Below are 22,723 nucleotides of genomic sequence, written 5' to 3' on the forward strand. Positions count from 1 at the left end.
AAGTTGTTTGGGGATCAGAATGCAATGTTCAGCACAAATAAGGTCTAACTGGAAAGTGTTGGTTGATGCTTTATATGGATAACGTTGAGATGTCCAGTGACCTAATAACAGTGTAATCCCAGCCAAGCAATATGTGCCTTCTTAGGGTCTTACCAAATGCAGGGCTGGAGGCAAAGTAGGACGAGATTGCTCAGACCCTGCAGTTGGAGAATGACAACGAAGGATGGAATAGAAAACTATAAAGATTTTGAAAAGGACCAAAGAATAACACAATAGTTAGGGTCACCTTTATGAAGACTCTTGTCTGGAGAGGAAAGGAGATGATGTGTGATAGTGGAGGAAAAAATCATTCCCATACTGGTGCTCCAAAAGAATGTAGTACAGGTCCTGTTAAGGGGAAATGTCTTTACCTGATTTTCCTAGAAGCAGAAAAGTCAATCAACTGTTGCGATGGCCAGCTTTTGTTTTCCTTTTGGCCTTATTCCAACTTACTAAATGTGACTACATTAATGTGACAGCAATTGAAAATGCTCCTTGTCCTCAGTTAGAAGACAAAATTAAAACAAACCAACAAAGACTGCAGGGAAGGGTTGCAATCTCTCCGTCCTGCCTTGCCACTTTGTAGCTGTCACACCATTGGTACGTGTTGAAACATTTGGATTTTAGATTACAAGTGCTCTACCCATGCCTGTTCTGGATAACTGGATATCAAACATTAGAAATAGAACAGGCAACACTTTCAGCTTTAGACTGCTATGACGGGGAAAAAAAAGCTCTTTGCGAGGCAAGTTTAAAAATCAAGACACAGATAGAGATCACACAGCAAGGCAAACTAAGACACCTAGAATATGTTTTTTTAGGTTATATGCAAATGCCCAGAATTATGCAATCACACCATGGTCCTGCTGAATTGGTTGACCTTCTCTCTTCCATAGGCATCTGCACTTTGCATAGCCAGATGAACGAAGCTACACTTCTCTGGAGGTTGGTCTGCTTCCTTGTCAGTAGTAGTTGTCTGAAATATTGGCTTTCCACAAGTTTCTTGAGAGGTTTTCTCCTACCAAGAAAAGATAGGATATCTATTTAAGCTCTCTTTTTGCTGGAAGGGAAACTGACCTGCTCTTAATGCTATCTGAGAAATAGGTCAATAAAGGGCTAAATAAATAGGTCCCTGAAAAATGCTTCTGGCTTCTTGTAGATTTGTTTAGTTTTCAAGAACCGTTCATATATTATGCACATTACTGAGAGAAGACACTTTTTCGTCCTCTTTGCAGAAGTTTCCTCCATTCATAGTAGCATAAATAGTCATTCTACTTGACTACTATGAAAGCAATGATTTTAGATGCTCCCTAGACCCAAACTATAGTACCCCTCAAGCCCAATCTAGGTTTAGAACATGGTACCTCTCAAGTCTACTCAAGACCTATATTACTATACCAAGCAAGCCCAATCTAGACCCATACTTTCGTACCCAGCAAGTCCAAGCAGCCAGCCATGGAATACCTACTCTACAGGATGTCTGAGCTACGTGTTCTACTGTAAGCAGTAAAAGTTACCTGCCTTGTTTTGATCAATCTGTCTTGACAGAAGAGCTGAAACTCACTAGATCAAGTGTACACAATTTGGAGAGAAGAGAAATAGCATGTATCAAATAGAAATGTGTGGCATTTCTAAACATATATTAATATGTTTAGACTAGCATGGAAGAGGCATTGAAGTCCAATGAAAAGTAAAGTGTCCTTCAAACTGAGCTTGACTATGGTTTTTTTATTGGTAACAATACAGAAGTGACTTTCCATTGCCTTTGGGGTTTGAACACCAGACGTAATGCTTTTGGATCCCATTGGGCTGTTTTGATTAATAATAACATCAGCAGAACAGTAGATCATGGTCTTCCATGGCATGTGTGGTTGAAAAATGAAATCATTCTTCAATGCAACTTTAGTGCTATTGCTTTGTTTTATACCCTCATAGTTCTAGGAGAGAATTTAGCAAAAGATTTCATGAGCAACAACTTAAATGGCATACAGTAGTGCTTAAAGGTTTGTGAACCCTTTTGAATTTTCCAAATTTCTGCATAAATGTGACCTAAACCATGATCTGTTTTCCACACAAGTCCTAAAACTAGATAAAGAGAACCCAATTAATTAAGCAAATGAGTCAAAACATTACACTTGTTCATTTATTTATTGAGAAAGATGATCCAAAGCTATATATTTGTGTGTGGCAAAACTATGTGAATCTTCGCTTTCAGTAACTGGTGTGCCCTCCTTGGGCAGCAATAACTGCAACTAAATGTTTCTCATTATTGTTGATCAGTCCTGCACATCACCTTGGAGCCTATTCCTCCTTACAGAGCAAGTTCAGCTCAGGGAAGTTGGTGGGCTTCCTCGCATGAACCACCTGCTTCAGGCCCTTCTGCAACATTAAGGTCAGGACTTTGACTTGGCCATTCCAAAACGTTCACTTTTTTCTGCTTTAACCATTCTTTGGTTGTATGACTTTTGGGTTGTTGTCTTGCTGCATGACTCACTTTCTCTTGAGCTTCAGTTCATGGACAGATACCCTGATATTTTCCCATAGAATTTGCTGGTACAATTCAGAATTCATAGTTTGATCAATGATGGCAAGCTGTCCTGGTCCAGAGGTAGCAAAGCAGGTCCAAACCATCATACTGCCACCACTGTTTCACAGATGGGATAAGGTTCTTATGCTTACGTTTGCCTTTCACCAAATGCAATGCTTTTCATTCAAGCCAAAAAGTTATATTTTGGTCTCATCTGTCCACAGAACATTTTTCCAATAGCCTTCTGGCTTATCCACGTGATCTTTCACAAACTGTAGATGGGTAGCAATGTTCTTTTTGGAGTGTGGCTTTCTCCTTGCAATCCTGCCATGCACACCATTGTTGTTTAGTGTTCTCTTGGTGGTGGTCTCATGACATTCACCAAGGTCTTTAGTTCCTTACCCTGGACTTTTCTGAGACCTCTCAGAATATTACACACCTTGCTCTTGGTGTGGTGGTCCCCTGTGGACTTAGGCGTGTGTCTTGCCAAATCGTATTCACAGGCCTAGATTTTCCTTCTGTATTTCTCCTCTCCCTTCCTTTTAAACTTTATTTTAGGCCTCACACTTGTTTGGCTGATTTTTCCTACTGCAAAATGTCAGCAAAATCATGGCTGAAGGAGTTTCGAGGGATTAAAAATGGGGGGATCTGCAAATTCCTCACTTCTTAAGGAATGCCACTTATTTGTTTGTGCATATCCTTGTTTCATAGCCAGAATGATGCAGCACTACAGTAACACAATGACAAAGAAAGACTTATTTTTCAAATTCTGATGGATGGGTCTGATGGAAGTGTTTGTCTATGCACAGTCCCTCTACCCAATATGTTGCTGTACCTTTGTTTCCTGTTGTGATATTATTATTGTAGGAAAAATGCAGTCAAAACACACAGATCCTGTGTTCCTGGATGGACACATGGAAGGAAGCGGTGACTCTGTGAGGTTACTTCCTCCTCCACCATGCTCTCAAGAAAAAGCACAGGTCTGAGCTCTTCAGCTCTTCAGCTCAGAGATAAAGTATGGCCTAAAGTATGGCCTAGTCTTATAATTGAGTTAATAGTTTAAATTTGCTGTTTATTTATTTCTTGCTACTGTAACTGCTGTTCTGAAAAGAAAGAAATACTTCATGTGAGTAAACGTTATTTCTGCTTTTCTTTACAAGAAAACTGTGATCGTCATTTTTGGGGGAACAAAGGGGGAACACCAGATATAATCCCATGCCCACGATTATTATGTTTAATTTTGAAGTACTCGTGCCATAAATTGTAGCCTAAATGTTCTGGATATTCTTTCAACCCTTACAACAAGATTGGGCAATCTTTATCAGACTTTATCAGCCAGTTCCATGAACTGCCCTTCCTGATGTCTGCAAACTGGGGCATCAGCTACGAATGGCAAAAAGGTTGGAGTGGTTGCTCTTCTGGAGCACTACACCAGAAGACAAATCACCAAACACCCCTGCATTATTCATGTGCAAGTTTTGTGTAGTAAAGTTTTAAAATGTGATCATGTGGTGTCAGTGGTTGCTTCCATTGTTAATTATTTCCACAGCAGTGGACTAAAACACAGACCATTCTAAACATTTCCTCAAGAAGCAGAATCTGAATGTAATAATTTATCACACAGAAATAAGCCAGTTTACTTATTTATTTATTATTTATCTATTAAATTTATATGCCACCCATCTCCCCCGGGGGTGACTCTGGGCAGCTCACAATTAAAGTAAAACCCGATAACAGTTAAAAATATAAATATCCCCATTAATTTAGTTAAAAAGTCAAACTACTGTATATAAAAAGGCCATATACATAAAAAAGACTAAAAACATTGAAGATGATGCGGGGAGGTAGAATCAATTACCCCATGAGCCAATTCCAATGCTACGAGCCCCCATCTGGCCCCCAGGCCATCTGGCACAGCCAAGATTTCACACTCTTCCTGAAGGCCATGAGCGTGGGGGCACATCGCACCTCAGGTGGTAAGCTGTTCCACAGACCAGGGGCCATGGGAGAAAAGGCCCTCTTCCTAGACCCCACCAGTCGAAATTCCTTGACTGGTGTGGCCCACAACATGACCCTTCTGCTGGACCAAGTGGGGCGGGCTGATGTAACGAGGGCGAGACGGGTCCTCAGATAACCTGTTTAGAGAGGGAAAAATTAAAAATCTCTTTGAAACTGTTAGAAAACTTTCTGTATTTTTGGGAAAAAGAATGGAAGGGAAGGGGAGAATGTGCCACCAAAAATTCTTCTTCAAAATGTTTTCACTTAATTTTTAAAATATTTTTCAGATTCCTTTTGTACTATTTAAGCTTATGAATGATAATAATCATAACAGTAATATTTTTTTACAAATTTCACTTTCCCTTTGGCATCTATTCTTTTGTATGGTCTAAACTTATCAATAATAAATAGAAGTAGAACAACTAAAGACCTGCAAATAGAAGTAGAATGACAATGGCAAAAAAAAAAAAGCGAAGATAGTACCAATAGTAATAGGCACATTGGGTGCAATCCCCAAGTATCGGGAGCACCACTTGAGCACCATCGGCATTGACAAAATCACTGTCAGTCAATTGCAAAAGGCAGCTTTACATGGAACAGCTTATATCCTGAGACGATACCTTTAACACCATCAAACAACAGCATCTGCCTATCCCAGGTCCTTGGAAAGGACTCGATCGGTGGATAAAAATGCCAAATCCAGTCTAAACATCTTGCTGACTGTGTGACCAACCATAATAATAGCTGCCCATGTATGTAACTGACATCAGAGGACACGAACCGAGCATGGGGCCATGTCTGGAACATTGCAAACTATTCTCTATCATGCAAAATTTGCTTCTGGAAAATGACAATCATCCTCAGCACAGGTAGATCAACGTTCTTCTGGAAAAAAACAGAAAGCTCTAAACTACACAGATGTTCAAGGCACCTATGTAAATGTCCATCAGGACATTTAATTACCAATTTTAAACAAGGTACTCCTGAAGCAGGTATTTCTTGTTCCACACATACTTTTGAGATGCAAGTTATGTGAGTTATAGAACATATCAATGTTTATCTGTGGAGACATCCATTTGTGCTGATTCCTTTTCCTGATTTTCATTGTCTGATTCAGGATCAAACTCATTGGTAGAGGATAACGTTTGCCTGGTTGGTGATCTAGATATGCTGGATTTTGAGGAATTATCATTACAAGAAGGATAAAGAAGAATTAAGAAAAGAGAGTGTAAAGAAAAGACAAGAGAGAGAGACCACACTGTGTGACCCTACTGAAAATAGAGGTCACCAACTGATCAGTCCCTATGAGACAATGAGCAGTCCATTTCTCTCTTCAGTGGAAGTGACCCTTCAGCACTGCTCAACCTACTGACCCCAGGGATAGTCAGAGAGCCAGGAATGCCTTTGAGGTTCTCTCTCTGTCTCTCTGTCTCTCTGTCTCTCTCTCTCTCTCTCTCTCTGCTTGCTCTGTCCGTCTTTCTCAGCTGCTTCCTGCGTGCCTAGATCTTCCCTCCCAGACATTCTCTCATCAGATATCGCTAGAAGGGACATAGGCTTTGCCTACCCACCCACCCATGTTTTTCTGAAATACTGCCTTTCTGTCAAAGTTACAAACAGCTGCTTTGCTAGTCCTTGCTGAGGTTGGCTTCCTGCTTCCAGGAAACAAAATCACTTCCTCCAACATCTTCCACCTTCTTAGCCAGGAGGAAGAAGACCCTGATTATTTGGAATATTTTTCCAGTTTGAGTGAAAATGTAGGATAAGAGGTAGGGAAGATGGGGCCATGGATCTGGACGTTAAGGCCTTGTTGCCTTCTTCCTCTGTGAAATGTTGACGAATACCATAGAACATTTTCTATACATGCAGAAGCTACTGCAGTTAATATCATTATTTTCCTAAAAATTGGGATCTCAGAGTGTGGCAATAGTGCAATTGAATAAAAGCATCTCAAACAAACGTTTTTAAAGGTGAGTACTATTGTGACAGAATGAATATTGTTAAGACAGTTTTCTTAACTGTTACACTTCCATTAGGAAGACAATATTATTTTTTCTGGTTTTCCACCATTTTTCTGTTCCTCCACAAATTTGGATCCATGTCTTTATGGCTTTTGAAAAGGATGTGACCGATGTCAGATTCAGCTGGTGCGGCACGGCTAGGGACTTGCCCAGCCGCGCTGAGTCAGTTCCACCGCCCGAGCGCAAACAAAGGAAAAAGGGGAAGTGGAACTCCCGCGAACTGATTAATGGGCCAGCTGGGACCACTTAACTAAAACCACAGAGGGGATGTTTTGCATTGGCGCCAATTAGCCTCGGGCGCTGCAGACAAAGGGTTGAGCGGCAGCGAGCGGCAAAGCGATCAGCACGTGATTAGGAAAACCCGGGCTTTGCACACAACAGAAAGAACTAACGAAGGTGCGACCACGCCCACAGGGTAAAAGCAATCAAAGACAAAAGAACTGAACTTAATCTGCCATTTCAGCGAAGGGGGGAATTACTGCGGGTGATTTGTAACACAGCAACGGAGCAAAGCGCGGGAACAGGGGGACTGTAAATTGTATTGTAAAATGTGCCAAGCCAGTCCTGGCTTTGTCTGTAATTACATACGTTACGCTTAAATAAACTTTGTTGAACACACGTGTCACGAGTTTCTTTAGACAAACGGGGTAAACCTTACAACCGAGTGGTACAACTTCTTTGTGAGCTTCTGATGATTAAAAGTGCTCCAGCCCAGAGCTTCAACACAAAGTTCTCCCTAAATTTCTCCCTCATCTGCCAGCTATGTATTACACAGTTTGGCTACACCTTCCAAAGATAGTTTCACCACAAAGAGCTGTCTGTTGCCATCTCATGCAATTTAGCAGCATTCATTGTGCAGTCCCCATATTTGTCTCTGTTCTGATTTAAACTTCAGGTTAACTTTAGTCCCCAAATGCTCATTAAAATGAAAAATTATCAGACAATTACTTTGGAAACACCTCCCTGAAGTGGCAGGATTTTTACACCAAGATTAGAAAGGTCCCTCAGAAATTCAGCCAAGGCTCTCTTTTAGACTGATTCTCCCTTCTTTGTTCAACTTGCCTCTGAGGATTATTTGGTCTTAATCCCCATTGGGTGGGAAAGAACATGACTACAAAATCAAGCTAGTATGGCCTCAACAAATGATCCCAGTAGCACATAACCCACAACAGAATCAACTTATCACTTACTTTTAATCACCATTAATCTGGGTAAGTAAGGAAAAAGCCACTATTGATGCTTTTTCTCCTTCTGACAATAACTGAAAACTACAGTTTCTTCTACTGCAGATATTTACTGTAGGTCCAAGATGGCCTGGGGTTGATGATGTGAAAATTTGCAGTACGTGGACATCCTGAAGAAGCCACTACTAAAACTCTAGACTAACACTCCCTTCCCCTCCCTGATGCCTTCCAGATATATTGGACTACACTTCTATCACACCATTCTGAGTGGGGATGATGAGTCTTGTAATTCAGCACAGCTTAATGTTGTGGTTAGTGTCGCACATCAAGAAGTTTTTATTTTATGTAGGAAATGTCTCCTTTACATCAGGGAAGTTCAGTAACTTCTGCTTTTTAAAAAAAAAAAATCACACCCAAAAAGGCTGTCAAAGTTTGTAAAAACTCCACCCCTGTGCAACACCTATAGATGGATAGCATAGGATCCCTTTGTCTCATTTAGATAATGTGAATGTTTAGGAGCATAGCATCAAGATGTTCTGCACAAGCTGCTTTCTCCTAAATCATGAATTTAAGTGGAAGAATTAATGAATAAGAAGGTTCATTAAGACAAACTTTGCTTCCTCTTCCCTTGAGAACAAATTAATGATACTCATGTTTGCATCATTTGATAAATGTTTGATCAATTTTCCATGCCATAATATCAGTTCACCACTTTATTACATGCACCTTTCCATTTTGGCTATGGCTTTGACTCCTTTTAAGCTTAAAATGTTCATTTGTTTCTTGTGTTTACAAGGAATTCAAATGATATTTTTACTGCGTGTCATCCCAAGACCATTGTGACTAAAGCGTGCAAGTTATAAATTCAATAAATGAATGAATATAATTCCTTTATATATTTAAAGTTATGATTGTAAAAGCCTTCAGATTTTATAACATGTATTATAGACATTGCCAGGTAAAGTGCACCGCCAGTAATTCTTTTTGGAACAAGGAAATGTGAAGATGTTATTGTTGGTTGGTTGGTCTTAATGTAAGTGAGCAAATGGCCCAATTTCTAATAGGATCTTTGCTGTGTTGGACTGCCTCTTCAATCACGTGGGCCTTTGTATTAATATATGGATAAACAGAACGGAAAAGGATTTTTCTGAGATTTGGTAATGAAGTACTACTATCATGACGTACTGAGATTTTGTAATAATGGATTATCAGACAGGACTGACTCCAGCAATGTTTTTGGGAACAAAGAAAACCTAATAAAGATTTTATTCATGACTTTGGTTTTAATATAAGTGAAGTAATGTGGTAAATTCTGATATGATCTGTCCAGGGATTAATATCTTTGATAATGTATGCCATTGTTTTTTTACAGGGGAAGCTAATTCTTCCACTGCAGTGTGGGCAAGAGATGGCAAATCGAACCACCGTGACAGAGTTTCTCCTCCTGGGTCTTTCCAGCGGCCCAAAGACACGCTTAGTTCTCTTTGGGATTTTCTTGGTTGTCTACAGCATCACCTTAACAGGCAACGTGATCATCCTGATGCTCATTTGGCTGGATTCTCAACTCCACACCCCCATGTACTTCTTCTTAAGCCACCTCTCCTTTGTGGACATCTGGTACACAAGTAGCACAGTCCCTCAGCTGTTAACCAACCTCTGGACCCCAAAGAAGACCATCTCATTTGCTGGTTGCGGTGCTCAGATTTACCTTTTCCTAGGCTTGGGCATCACTGAATGCATCCTCCTTGCAGTCATGGCCTACGATCGGTTTGTAGCCATATGCTACCCTCTGCGCTACACCCTCATTATGAACCAGAAAGTCTGCATCAAGTTGGCTGCAGCAGCCTGGCTATTCGGCTTCCTGTTTGCAATGGTGCATGCAGTCCAGACTCTTCAAATGCCTTATTGTGGTCGAAATGTCATCAACCACTTTTACTGTGACATCCTGGCTCTGCTGAAACTTGTTTGCGCTGACACCCACCTCAATGAAATCATTGTGTTTGTGGTTGGGGTCCTCATTCTTTTGTGTCCCTTCTCCTTTATACTGATCACATATGTCCACATTGTAATAGCCATTTTGAAGATTCGCTCCACCCAGGGCAGGCACAAAGCTTTCTCCACATGTGCCTCCCACATGACTGTGGTGGCACTGTTTTATGGAAGTGCTATGTTCATGTACATGAGACCTGGCTCAAGCCACTCAGCGGACCAGGATAAAATGGTCTCCTTGTTCTACAGCGTTGTTACTCCCATGTTCAACCCCATGATTTACAGTCTAAGGAATAAGGAAGTGAAGGGGGCCATGCTGAAAATGCTGCAGAGGTGCAAAGTCTGTCATGGGGCTTAAAAGTTGTTTGGGGATCAGAATGCAATGTTCAGCACAAATAAGGTCTAACTGGAAAGTGTTGGTTGATGCTTTATATGGATAACGTTGAGATGTCCAGTGACCTAATAACAGTGTAATCCCAGCCAAGCAATATGTGCCTTCTTAGGGTCTTACCAAATGCAGGGCTGGAGGCAAAGTAGGACGAGATTGCTCAGACCCTGCAGTTGGAGAATGACAACGAAGGATGGAATAGAAAACTATAAAGATTTTGAAAAGGACCAAAGAATAACACAATAGTTAGGGTCACCTTTATGAAGACTCTGGTCTGGAGAGGAAAGGAGATGTTGTGTGGTAGTGGAGGACAAAATCATTCCCATACTGGTGCTCCGAAAGAATGTAATACAGGTCCTGCTAAGGGGAAATATCTTTACCTGATTTTCCTAGAAGCGGAAAAGTCAATCAACTGTTGCGATGCCCAGCTTTTCTTTTTGCTCTTGGCCTTATTCCAACTTACTAAATGTGACTACAGTCTATTCTAAGGCACAGAATTTTGTGTCAGGTCTTGATTAGCTAAACTCTAAAATGCAACTTGTGCATGGAAATTCATGTTGATAGCAGGGAATTTTCAAAGAAGCTTGATTCATATTAAACAAAGGAAAATGTATGAGTGAAGTCTGACCCTGAAGAATCTTCCATATTGTTGTAATGATAAAATGGAATCGTTTTAACATGCTCTGTTTTAAGAGGAATATGGGATAACTCTGCAATAAATGGCTAAATAAATAGCTCCTGAAAAATGTTTCTGGATTCTTTTAGTCTTATTTAGTTTCAAAGAACCATTCATATGTTAAACAAATTTCGTAGAGAAGAGACTTCTCTAACATTATTTATTCTGTCCCCCTGTTTTAAAGCTAATGGGGAGAACCTGGCACAAGACAGGAATTGAAAATGCCCCTTGTCCTCAATTAGAAGATAAAATTAAAATAAACTTTTGCTTGTTAAAAGCAAAAATATCAAACATTAGAAATAGAACAGGCAACACTTTCAGGTTTAGACTGCTCTGACAGGGGAAAAAAAGGTCTTTGCGAGGCAAGTTTAAAAATCAAGACACAGATAGAGATCACACAGCAAGGCAAACTAAGACACCTAGAGCATGGTTTTTCAAAAAAAGGGGTATTGTTTAATCATCATCGTCATCACGATCATCATCATCAAAATGATCTAAACAGAAATGAGTAATAATGTCCAAAGTAAAGTATAGGTAGTCCCCAGTTTAAGAACGAGTTCCGTTCCCAAGGTCTGTCCTTAAGTGGAATTTGTATGTGAGCTGGAACAGTATTATTGTATAATACTGTATAAGTAGTATTGAGTAATTAACGTGAACCATTGTGTATTTAACTCGAGTCATTGTGGATTTAACTCAAATTTTGCTACAATAGGCTCTGTTCTTAACTATGGGTCCTTAAACCAGGCGTTCTTAACCTGGGGACTACCTGTATAAAAAATGTCATGGAACTTTTAGTAGCTGTGGGGGAAAAGTTGAAATAAAGAGAGGGGGGTAACCAAAATGTTCATTTGATTTTTTTTTTACCTTTTTTGTTTGTTTTGCTTTTTAATTTTTTTCCAAAATTTTTATATATGTAAATGTAATTGTTTCCTTTCTCTTTGTTTTGGTTTTTTGCTTGCCTTTTTATTTAACCAATAAAAAGAAGAGATGTTGAAAAAAAAACATTTCAAAAGATTTTTAGGTTACATCAACAAGAAATAATATTTTAGAAATGACCTCATTGCATATAGGTTGTTGGAAAAGCAGTAAAGTTAATGCTTTATTTAAATACATTGTTCCATTTGGGAAAGAAGTTAATACATGCATTAATTCAACTTTGAGATGTAATATTTTCAGATTCTTATATTTTGAATCTCTGTCACATGGGACTTGACATCTGGACAAAAAAATGGATTTTCTGTATCTTACTTATAGCCAAAAGACTTATTGTTCATCATTGGAAAGACAAGCATAACAGTATGCAGAATTGATTAATATAGATACTCTATGGATGACTGTAAGAAATCATGGGTTCAATTCATTGATGTATGTATGTCTGTAAATATATGCCCTATATGTTTTTGTTTCTTTTTTTAGTTTTTTTCCTTTTGTAATTTTGCATATTCTTTTTCTTTGTTTTTTGTGTATAGCTAATAAAAAAATAAAAACTGGGAAACTAAACACTAAAAATGCTGAGGGAAAAAATAATAATTTGCGTGCTTTGATACTTGATAGTTTGAATAAAAGGATAAAAGAATTGGAAGTGGAGCCTCTGCTAAATATCAAATCCTCAGACCCATGCACATATTCTGAGATGTTGCAAGTGATATCAAATGATGCAGGTAGAAACAGATTATGAAGCAATCCAAGTATCTCTAAGAGGGTGAATGAGCAACAAACATACAGTGAGATTCATTGGGATAAAAAGACAACTGAAATAAGTTGTCTGAGCAGGAGTGTCTGCAGGGAGTGGAGCAAAAAAGTCAAGAGGGCAGCCACAACCATGCAATGGCTTTGCCCATTTTTGATGTGTGAAGCTTCGATTGCATACAGTAGTTTCGTCTTGACTTTTTTGACTCCTTCCCTGTAGATACCCCTGTGTCTGAAAAAAGAGATCTGCAAATCCTGGAGGAAAACAGTAAGAAGAACAAGTCATTGTATGACAGCTGCAAAAAAGGAGAAAACTGTGCTAGGGTTCATTAGAAAAGAGGCCCAAAATGAAACTGCCAACATTGCAAGACTTTTATTCAGATGTATGGTGTGTGTGTGTGTGTGTGTGTGTGTGTGTGTGTGTGTGTGTGAATGAATACATACACACATACTATATTTGTTCCTCAAGAAATAAATGCAGTATTCCAAACTGATTCTGGGCAGAAAAGGACATCCAAACTGAGGACAGCCTAAAAGGAAAGGCTTCGGTGCTTAGAAATTCTAGAGGGAGAAGGAGAAGGAGACATGATTGAGACATGAGGTGAAAGTGGTCTGCTCTGCTGTACAGAGTTGTGAACCTGTGAGCTTCCAAAAAGTGCACTACAAAGCAGGCCACTTTTTCCTCTCTACCATACTCCTCCTCAGTAGCTGGAAAAACCTCAGGATACCAAAGAATTAGACCATGGCCTATTAGCCCAAAAGCTCATCACCACTGGATTGACACTGGCCATGAAAGCCTGTATTGATATAGATTGCCATCTCTTTGCCATCATAGCCGTCATGATCAATAGGCTGAAATCTGTTCTAGAAATAGTTGCTGGTACCTTTATTGCAGCTCTGAGTTTCCTTAGAGCACCACCTGGACAGCCAGTGGCCAAGTCCTGCTTTCTGTACTTTCCCATTACTTTGTACACCTTGCCTGCTCACTTTTTAATCACAAATGGCTGCCTGAGGCTGATGAACAGCACCCAGCAGTCCTTCTGCCTACTGATGAGGAGGAAGATATTCCAGAATATTTGGGGGGAAGGCTGACAGCCTCATCAGCAGTTACTCCAAGTCTTCCTCTACAGCCTTCATTGTGCTGCTCCTTGTTACAGAAGATGTGGGATCCTTCAGGTTATACAAGTAAGGATACAATTTTTTATACTGAATAAACAGATTCCATCCATGTATTAATTTGGAACTCTGCTATCGTCTTTCAACCCACATTACTATTTTGTAAAACTTTATCCATCCTCTGTATTAATTTGTGGGGGGGGGGGGTTAGATTTTTTTTATCCTGCCTTTATTATTCTTAACTCAAGGTGGTGAACATACCTAATACTCCTTCTTCCTCCTATTTTCCCCGCAACAACAACCCTGTGAGGTGAGTTGGGCTGAGAGAGAGGGACTGGCCCAAAGTCACCCAGCCGGCTTTCATGCCTAGGCAGGACTAGAACTCACCGTCTCCTGCGTTCTAACCTGGTGCCTTAACCTGGCTCTAAAGAAAAAAAAGTTTTTCCTACTTTTTAAAAACAGATATTAGTTTTGCTACTTCCAACAAATTAAATATTCCTGATTTAGGCATATATGACAGGAATAGTCCTAATATAATTGTTTTTAATAGTCCAGGTCAAATTGTAGTTCACAATTTCATTTGTGGTTTATTTTCACTTGTCTCCAAATGATTTGGATCTTTGAACCTAGCAATGAAACGAGCCTAATGTCAGACTAATGAATTGTACTGTATTAAGTCACAGAAAGAAGATGCAGTACAGTAATATTGTTCAAAGCAGTTGTTTATGTGGAGTCCTTGGGGTATGTCACCTACATACCGGATCCATATTTTAGGCTATATGTGTGGCATGGCTATAGTTTCTAGGCGTTGCATTACAATCTCTGCTATGAGTCCTGACAGTGGTGATCCCATGGGTGTGCCTCTGATTTGTTGATATATTTGTCCATCGAATTGAAGATAGATGGTGAGGTAGAGGTTGATGAGGTCCATGATTCTGGGTATTTCGATCTGGGTGTATTTGGTTAAGTTGGGTGTGTTGTGTAGTACAGCTGATATGGATTCTTTCACAAATATACCAACAAACCAGAGGCACACCACTGTCAGAACTCATAGCAGAGATTGTAATTCAACGCCTAGAAACTATAGCACTGCCACACATACAGCCTAAAATATGGATCCGGTATGTAGATGACACATTTGTTACAATAAAAAAGAAACAACTAGAGAAGACACATGAAACCATTAACAACATCTTCAAAGGAATAAAATTCACCAGAGAGGAAGGAAACAACAACACACAACCCTTCCTGGATGTCCTCATCAGCAGAGGAAACAACAGGAAATTAAAAACCCAAGTTTATCAGAAGACAACCCACACCAATCAAGTACTCCACTACCAAAGCAACAACCCAACCTCCCACAAGAGGAGCTGTGTAAGAACATGATTCAAGCGAGCTCAAACACATTGCAGCAACCCAGAACAGCAGAAAAAGGAAAAAGACCACCTATACAACATCTTCCAACAAAATGGATACCCACGTAATTTTATCAAAAAGTGCCTGACCACTCAACCTACTACAACACAACACACACAAGCCATGAAAAGGATCACACTCCATACATCAGAAACATCTCAGAAACCACCAACAGACTATTACAACCACATGGCATCTCTGTAGCACACAAACCAACAAAATCACTCCAAAATATCCTAAGTAAACCAAAAGACCCAATTGCCCAAGAAGAAAAAACAGGAGTGACCTACAACATACAGTGTAAGGACTGTAACAAACACTACGTAGGACAGGCAGGCAGAAGACTAGCAGAACGCATCCATGAGCACCAACTAGCAGTCAGAAGACATGATGAAAATTCCTTAATTGCACAACACATGGACAAACTCAACCACAGTTTTAAGTGGGAAACTGTCAGCATTTTAGACCAAGCCAAATCCAAATATGCAAGAGAATCCTTGGAAGCCTGGTATTCAGACAAGGCAGCAATTAACAGACACATAGAGATAAACAGCATCTACATACTATTCAAGAGACAAAAGATCTGAAAATGCCTCACCAGCATTCAATCACCAGCAATCATCTCCAGCAATCATCACCCAGATAAGCAAAGGTCACCACCAGGCACACAATCAAGCAGTCAACAGATGCTAATCAATGAACTACCAGAAGAGCAAAACAGAACCCCCACCCCCACCAGCACTGGCAAAGCAGGCCACAGCAGATAAATAGAGAGCAAACCTCATCCCATTTTAGCACTGAAGATGTTACCTAGCCAGGTAATGAAATGTTTGCAAGAAAAGAACCAAGCTCAGAGAACCCCACGGACTCCACAGTTCAACCCTGAGCCACACATATTCGCCTCCATTGCAGTTCTTTATTATTGGCCAAACAGGATGTATATTTTATAGAGATGGGGTGCTAGTTAAATAGAAGAGATTTGTATGAGTAGAACTACCATAATTTGGGAGCACAATCTTTTTCATGATTTCAGGTTGTTCCCCCTCCTACTTCTGTGTGATATAGCGCATTCACTTCTGGATAGAGAAAACCTTAGTGTGGTCAAATTCAACTTCTCAGTTTTAAACTGCCTATCAGGGAGAACCAGAAGAAATGAAAACAGCCACACAAGCTACATCAACTACATCTAATTGCTGTAGCTGAAATCCTTGTATGATTCTTTTAGACAGAAAAGTGTTATTAGTATTTTACTGATTTTACATTTCTGATAAGTCCAATGCTCAGCTGTCTGCAGGGGGGGAAATATTATACATTCATCTCTTCTACATCAAGACTCTCAAACTTTGGGACTGATTGGCATATTTTGTGCTTTGAGAACATGCTTTTAGTTTCAATTCAAAGCATAGAAAACTTTGAACCCATAGTACTTAACTGTTGGATTTTAAAAAATGTGAAAGTGGGTATAAAAGCAGATGGTAATGAAGGAAAAAGGAAACGTGCTTTATTTTGTTTATTTTCAATATACTTATCTTGGTTTCCACCACCAAAGACAATTAGAAAAAAAGGCACGCTTTTTAAAAATTCTAATTAGCCACAATGGGCTTTAACAATTAATCTAGTGTCTATCAGCAACATAGTTTATTTTCAATAACAAGGTCCACTGTAACTCCTTATTATGGTTGACATGGCAGTATTGCACAATGAGTAGTAACACTGGTCCCTTGACTGAATTCACTGTGAGCTTGTTACATTTAAATCAGTGTTGTCCAAACTTGGCCACTTTAAGATGAGTGGACTTCAACTCCCAGAATTCCCCAGCCAACACTGATTTAAAACATTTCTGTGAACAGTCTGTACTGAAGTTGATAGGGGTATCTGTACATCAGAAATGTATAAATGAACAAAGTCAAAATGAAGTTCAGAATCCTATATCTGCGGTCAGGATGTATCTCTAACAAACATATTTTGGCTTGAGCCTTCTATATGGGCAGTATATAGCCCACATCAGAGACTTCTAACAAGTACAAATATCCCTTGCTTTCATTAGTGCTACCAGTGACCTGTCCCCCTTCCCCCTGCTGTAGTCAATAATATACTTAGTTGTCTGCAACAGTTTATGCTCATTTGAAGCATGAGCATTTATCGCCCATTGTAGGCTCCCTTATTCTTGACATGGAAGGCACGGTAGCTTATCTGTCTGTAGCTCATACTCTGTTAGGGATCAGTCTGAGTGGTCAGGTTCAGAAGCTAAAGAGCTTGACCAGTCTGAATCTCAGCCTGCAGCACAGCAATTAGCTGAAGAGCTTGACCAGTCTCAATATCAACTTTCCTCAGTGCTCCTGAGGAGACACAGGTAGAGGTCTCAAGCCTAGCAGCACCCTGCAAATGAAGAAGAGAAGGTTAAAGGATCTACTCGAAATAATGAAGTGTAACTCAGCAGATCAGTCAAGCTGGTAGGAAGGGTTGTATAAAGGAAACTGTGTGGACCACTCTTTATGGCAACCAGTTTTCTGTCTCCCCTACCTGTTGCCCTCTCTCTTGGATTAGCTGGCTGAAGTTTGGACAGAACTTGCCTGCAGTTGGTTCATTTCTCACCTGGTGTTGAATGGGAGTCTGAGCCCCACACTTCCTCCCCCTATTCAACCCTCCAATTTGGAAGAAAGACCTCAAGGAGAGTTCGGGCTTCAGGTTCCTCACAGCCAGCGAGTGCACAACTGGGGCTTCCTAGCAGAGCAAATGCAGCCTCCCACACAGGGCTCCGTTCCCCCAAGGACCGCCACCGCCCTCTTTGTCTCCCTGTCCAAGGGGAGAGCAGCTGTCCCTAAAAGGCCACACTTGGGGGTGGATTCAACTCCTGCAAGATGCTTCCCAGGGCAAACGCTCTTTGGTGTCTTTGTGTGCTGCAAAAAAATAAAATAAAATAAAAAGTAGCTTTTTATTTATTTGGTTTTTTTGCAGTGCAAAAAGACACCAAAGAGCGTTTGCCCTGGGAAGCATCTTGCAGGAGCTGCTTTTTACTTTTATTTTTTTCGCAGCACAAAGCTGATGATGCCCAATTATACATCTCTGCCTCTGGCGAATTAAGCGATGCTGTAGATATCTTCTCCTGATGTCTGGAGGCTGTGAGGGTCTGGATGGAGAACAAGAGTCTTCAACTGAACCCTGGCAAGACTGAGTGGCTTTGGGTTTTGTGGCCCGTCGGTTGTAGGACTATGCAATCATTGGTGCTGGATGAGGCTGCCCTGCCCCAAACAGACCCCATGCGCAATCTGGGGGTCCTCCTAGACTCACGACTCCTGCTCAAAGAACAGGTGGCCATCATGGCTAGGAGGGCCTTTGTACAACTTCATACTGTGCACCATTTGTGCCCATTCCTAGACTGAGAGGCTGTATTCACAGTCATTCATGCACTAGTCACCATCCAGTTGGACTATTGTAATGCGGTCTACATGGCACTGCTCTTGAAGAGTATCCGGAAGCTTTAACTGGTGCAAAATGTAGCAGCGCAGACAGTTATGCGTGTTTCTAGCAGAACACACATTACACCTCTGTTCTGCAAGCTACAATAGTTACCAGTTTGTTCTGGGTCCAATTCAAGGTGCTGTTTTTGACCTTTAAAGTCCTACATGGCATGGGGCTGGGCTATCTGAGGGACTGCCTCTCCCCGATTACATCTGCCTGTCCGACCCGATCCAGCAGAGAGGGCATGCTACAGGAGAAGCGGTCCCTCAGATAACATTTGGTGGGTCCCAGGTGGCGGGTCTACTCTGCTGTGGTGCCACTTCATGCAATATCCTCCCCCCCTCCCCTGAAGTGAGGCTGGCTTCATCACTTTTGAATTTCCAAAGGTCCCTCAAAAGCTGGTTGTGCCATCAGGCCTGGGGACCCCAGAGGACTGGTGAATTATTGAGGTGTCTTCACTATTATTGAAATCTCTTTGCCCAATATTTTTTGTCTTTTAGCTTGGTTTTTATAGTTTAATGTAATAGTAATAATAATAATTATTATTACTATTATTATTGTTATTTAGTAATTATTAACTAACTTTTTTTTAGCCTTGTTGTACACCACCCAGAGTCACATGTTTATGGGATGGGTGGCTATATAGATTTGGAAAATAAATAAATAAATAAACTGCAAGTGTCTTCTCTAAAGAATACGGTAAAGATAAATGTTGAATGATTTTGGAAAAATAAACACAACAATCTATTTTTTTTTCAGAGAATTATTTATTTAGCCATTCACTGCAGTGTTATTTCATACTTCCTCTTAGGCTGGAGTACATAAAAATGTAATTCCACCTTAAGCATCAAAAGCAAAATAGAACTTAAGTTAGGCTCAGCTAAGAGTGATTTGTTTAAAGCTTCCTGGTTAACTAAATGGACATGATATTTTTAACATTTTTAACATGTACACTACAAAATCATATTCATTCTCTTTGATCGGTACTTTAAAACACTGCACTGTGATGTGCAAAATGGCAGGACAGAATGGAAATAGAGCATCCCCAGTCACAATTCCTCAGATAACAATAAGAACAAATCTGCCTTTCAGCAAAGAGAGCTTAAATGGAAATCTCAATACCAGACCAAGGTCTGTTAAGAAAGTTGTGGAAAGTCAACATTTCTGCTCCTTGTAATCTGACAAATATTATGAACGAGGAAGCAAAACAACTTTCAGTTAACTAGCCTCACTCACCTGACAAGCAGAAAAGAACAGGTCCCCTTGCAACATCTTCACAGTTTTTCTCTTCCGTTCTTTTTGTCATTCCTGAACTGTGGAGTCTCAGCAGTCTTAATCTACCCCACCCATCCCTTGAATTTAGCGAAATCTGGAATATCCACTGGTCTACTACAATTACATGTTTAAGAGGTCATAAGTCTCCAGGTTACCAATCAACACTGTTAGAGCATATCTGAGCAGATAATCTCACTCTCATTCCAATCCAAATTTTAAATCCTATGACAGACTTTGCATCTCTTCAGCACTTTCACCATGGCCCCCTTCACTTCCTTATTCCTTAGACTGTAAATCATGGGGTTAAACAAGGGAGTGAAAACAGTGTAGAATAAGGAGACCATTTTACCCTGATCTGGTGAATGGCTTGAGCTAGGTCTCATGTACATGAACATAGCACTTCCATAAAACAGTGCCACCACAGTCACGTGGGAGGCACACGTGGAGAAAGCTTTGCGCCTGCCCTGGGCAGAGCGAATCTTCAAGATGGCTATCAGAATGTGGATGTATGAGATCAGTATAAAGGAGAAGGGACACACAAGAATGAGGACAGCAATCACAAACACAATGATTTCATTGAGGTGGGTGTCAGCACAAACAAGTTTCAGCACAGCCAGCATGTCACAATAAAAGTGGTTAATGATATTTGGACCACAATAAGGCATTCGGAGGGTATGGATTGCATGCACCATTGCAAGGAGGAAGCCGCAGAGCCAAGCTGCTGCAGCCAACTTGATGCAGACTCTCTGGTTCATAATGAGGGTGTAGCGCAGAGGGTAGCATATGGCTACAAAGCGATCGTAGGCCATGACTGCCAGGAGGACGCACTCAGTAATGGCCAGACCATGGAAAAGGTAGATCTCAGCACCACAACCAGCAAATGAGATGGTCTTCTTTGGGGTCCAGAGGTTGGTTAACAACTGAGGGACCGTGCTACTTGTGTACCAGATGTCCACAAAGGAAAGGTGGCTTAAGAAGAAGTACATGGGGGTGTGGAGTTGAGAATCCAGCAAAATGAGCATCAGGATGATCATGTTGCCTGTTAAGGTGATGCTGTAGACAACCAAGAAAATCCCAAAGAGAACTAAGCGTGTCTTCGGGCCACTGGAAAAACCCAGGAGGAAAAACTCTGTCACGGTGGTTCGATTTGCCATCTCTTCTCCACACTGCAATGGAAGAATTAGCTTCCCCTGTAAAATATAACAGCTTACATTATCAAAGATATTAATCACTGGACAGATCCCATTAGAATTTACTGCATTTGTTCACTTATACTAAAACCAAAAAAGTAACCTTCATTCAATAACTCTGTTTCTCTTTGTTCCCACAAACATTACTGGAATCATTCCTACCCAACAGTATGGGGGTTTTTTTGTTGGGTTTTTTTTTTTTGCTATTTATCTATTTACAGTATTAAATTCATAATTTGGACCCTTTTGGTCCTGATGGGCTCAGGATGATATAGAGCAAGAATACAGTTCAAATTACTAATAAAAACAAGGAAGAAACTGAGGTTTCAATTTTAAAAGGAGACAAAATATAGCCAAAACACAATGTGCATGTAGCAAAGTGGTTAATTAATAATTATATAAATACCCAAATCTTATCAGCCAGAATTAACTAGGTCCTTAAAGACAAACAATTTGTAAGGCCCATGTGAGAGCATATAGCTGAAATTAAGTATCACAGGTATCTATGAAGTTTCTTCCAAGCAAGTATGACCAGGAAGTGCAGAGACACAGTGAGATTGTGGTCATTCCCCGCTAGCACGTTTTGCCGTTTTCTAGAGGCATCCAACTATTATTATGCCAACTAAAAGTAATCAGGCTCTACATCACTTCATTGATGTCTGGGTGATGGTATGAAAGTGCTTTAAATCACTAATGAGGAAGCAGCCTAAACTAATTTAGGAATGGAGAAAGCAACTAAAGGCTAGAAAAAAAATTAGGACTCAATGTTGGCGTCAGGAGAATGCAATTCCAACATAACATCAAAGATAGCATTGCTTATTTTTGTGCTCTCCAAATGTGGCAGGAGTACGATTCCTGGTCAAAGTTCCCAATCCCATGGATTGAACACATCTGGAGTGCTTCCTGATTATGGATTTGAGCAGCACTGGGAAGCAACTTTGCTTTTCACTAGAGCCCCACGATCCATCCTTAGGAATGTCATGCAAAGACAGTGAGTGATTTGGCATATAGAAATTTGTTTCTTTACCTCAAGTTACATCCAGGTTTTAATTCACAAATGCACTCCCCATTCTTACCTGCTTACTTATTTACTTACTTTATTTAAAACACTTATCATCATTATTATATTGTTATCATCATTACCAGAATGCACTTTCTTTTTTTAATTGTTAACACATTGCGAATCAAAACTCTTTGCGGATCAGCTTCAAACAATCTTGGACCAGCATGTGTGAAATTGTTGCAGACCTAAAATAGTTCAAATGTGTAAGCATTACCATTATTTTTCTGGTGTCAAAGAGATACCTCTCTTCCTGCATATAATAAATGCAACTTGAATGTACAAGAAGTAACAACATACTAATCAAACCTAGTGACGTTCAACTGTGTTGAATTTCAAGATCCACCATCCTCACTCAGCATGGTCATGAAAAGCGTTGTCCGATACATCTGAAAAGTACCAGGGAGGGGAAGGGAGTGTCAGCCTACAGTTTTAGTAGTGGCTTCATAGAATGCCCTGATATTGCAAATTTTCAAGGAATCAACCCCAGGCTGTCTTGGACCTACAGTAAATATCTGCAGTAGAAGAGATAGATCCCTCCGTAGTTATTGTCAGAAGAGGAAAAAAGCATCAGTAGTGGCTTTTTCCTTACTTACTCAGATTAATGATGATTAAAAGAAAGGGATAAGTTGATTCTATTGTGGGTTATGGGCTATTGAGAGCCCCTGCTGAAGCCATATTACTTTGATTCAACTA

The 22,723-nt window shown here is 40.2% G+C and overlaps 2 protein-coding genes across 2 annotated transcripts; one reads left to right on the top strand and one right to left on the bottom strand.

Annotated features, from left to right (window-relative positions):
- The first annotated feature begins 9,150 nt into the window (after positions 1–9,150).
- On the top strand, positions 9,151–10,113 carry LOC148216224 (olfactory receptor 2A12-like). Its single transcript, XM_088138615.1, has one exon. It carries the CDS (start codon positions 9,175–9,177, stop codon positions 10,111–10,113), a length of 939 nt encoding a protein of 312 aa, XP_087994741.1. The 5' UTR covers positions 9,151–9,174.
- Positions 10,114–17,287: 7,174 nt separating this feature from the next.
- LOC148216225 (olfactory receptor 2A12-like) lies at positions 17,288–20,931 on the bottom strand. Its single transcript, XM_088138616.1, has 2 exons — positions 20,011–20,931; positions 17,288–17,419 (listed from the first exon to the last, which is right to left on the bottom strand). Exons 1-2 carry the CDS (start codon positions 20,929–20,931, stop codon positions 17,288–17,290), a joined length of 1,053 nt encoding a protein of 350 aa, XP_087994742.1.
- Positions 20,932–22,723: the final 1,792 nt, after the last annotated feature.

This window comes from Python bivittatus, unplaced genomic scaffold, assembly GCF_059951505.1.
Source record: "Python bivittatus isolate LINGU-HERP-01145 unplaced genomic scaffold, Pbiv_v1 ctg000270_np1212, whole genome shotgun sequence".
Lineage (NCBI taxonomy): Eukaryota > Metazoa > Chordata > Lepidosauria > Squamata > Pythonidae > Python > Python bivittatus.

What these genes read in the sequence shown, in the direction of transcription:
- LOC148216224 (XM_088138615.1), top strand. Translation starts at nt 9,175, where the DNA reads ATGGCAAATCGAACCACCGTGACAGAGTTTCTCCTCCTGGGTCTTTCC.
- LOC148216225 (XM_088138616.1), bottom strand. Translation starts at nt 20,931, where the DNA reads ATGGCAAATCGAACCACCGTGACAGAGTTTTTCCTCCTGGGTTTTTCC. An exon ending in AAGTGCTGAAGAGATGCAAA is followed by an intron (nt 17,420 to 20,010) that starts GTCTGTCATAGG and finishes CTTCATTTGCAG; the next exon opens with GGTGCTGCTAGGCTTGAGAC.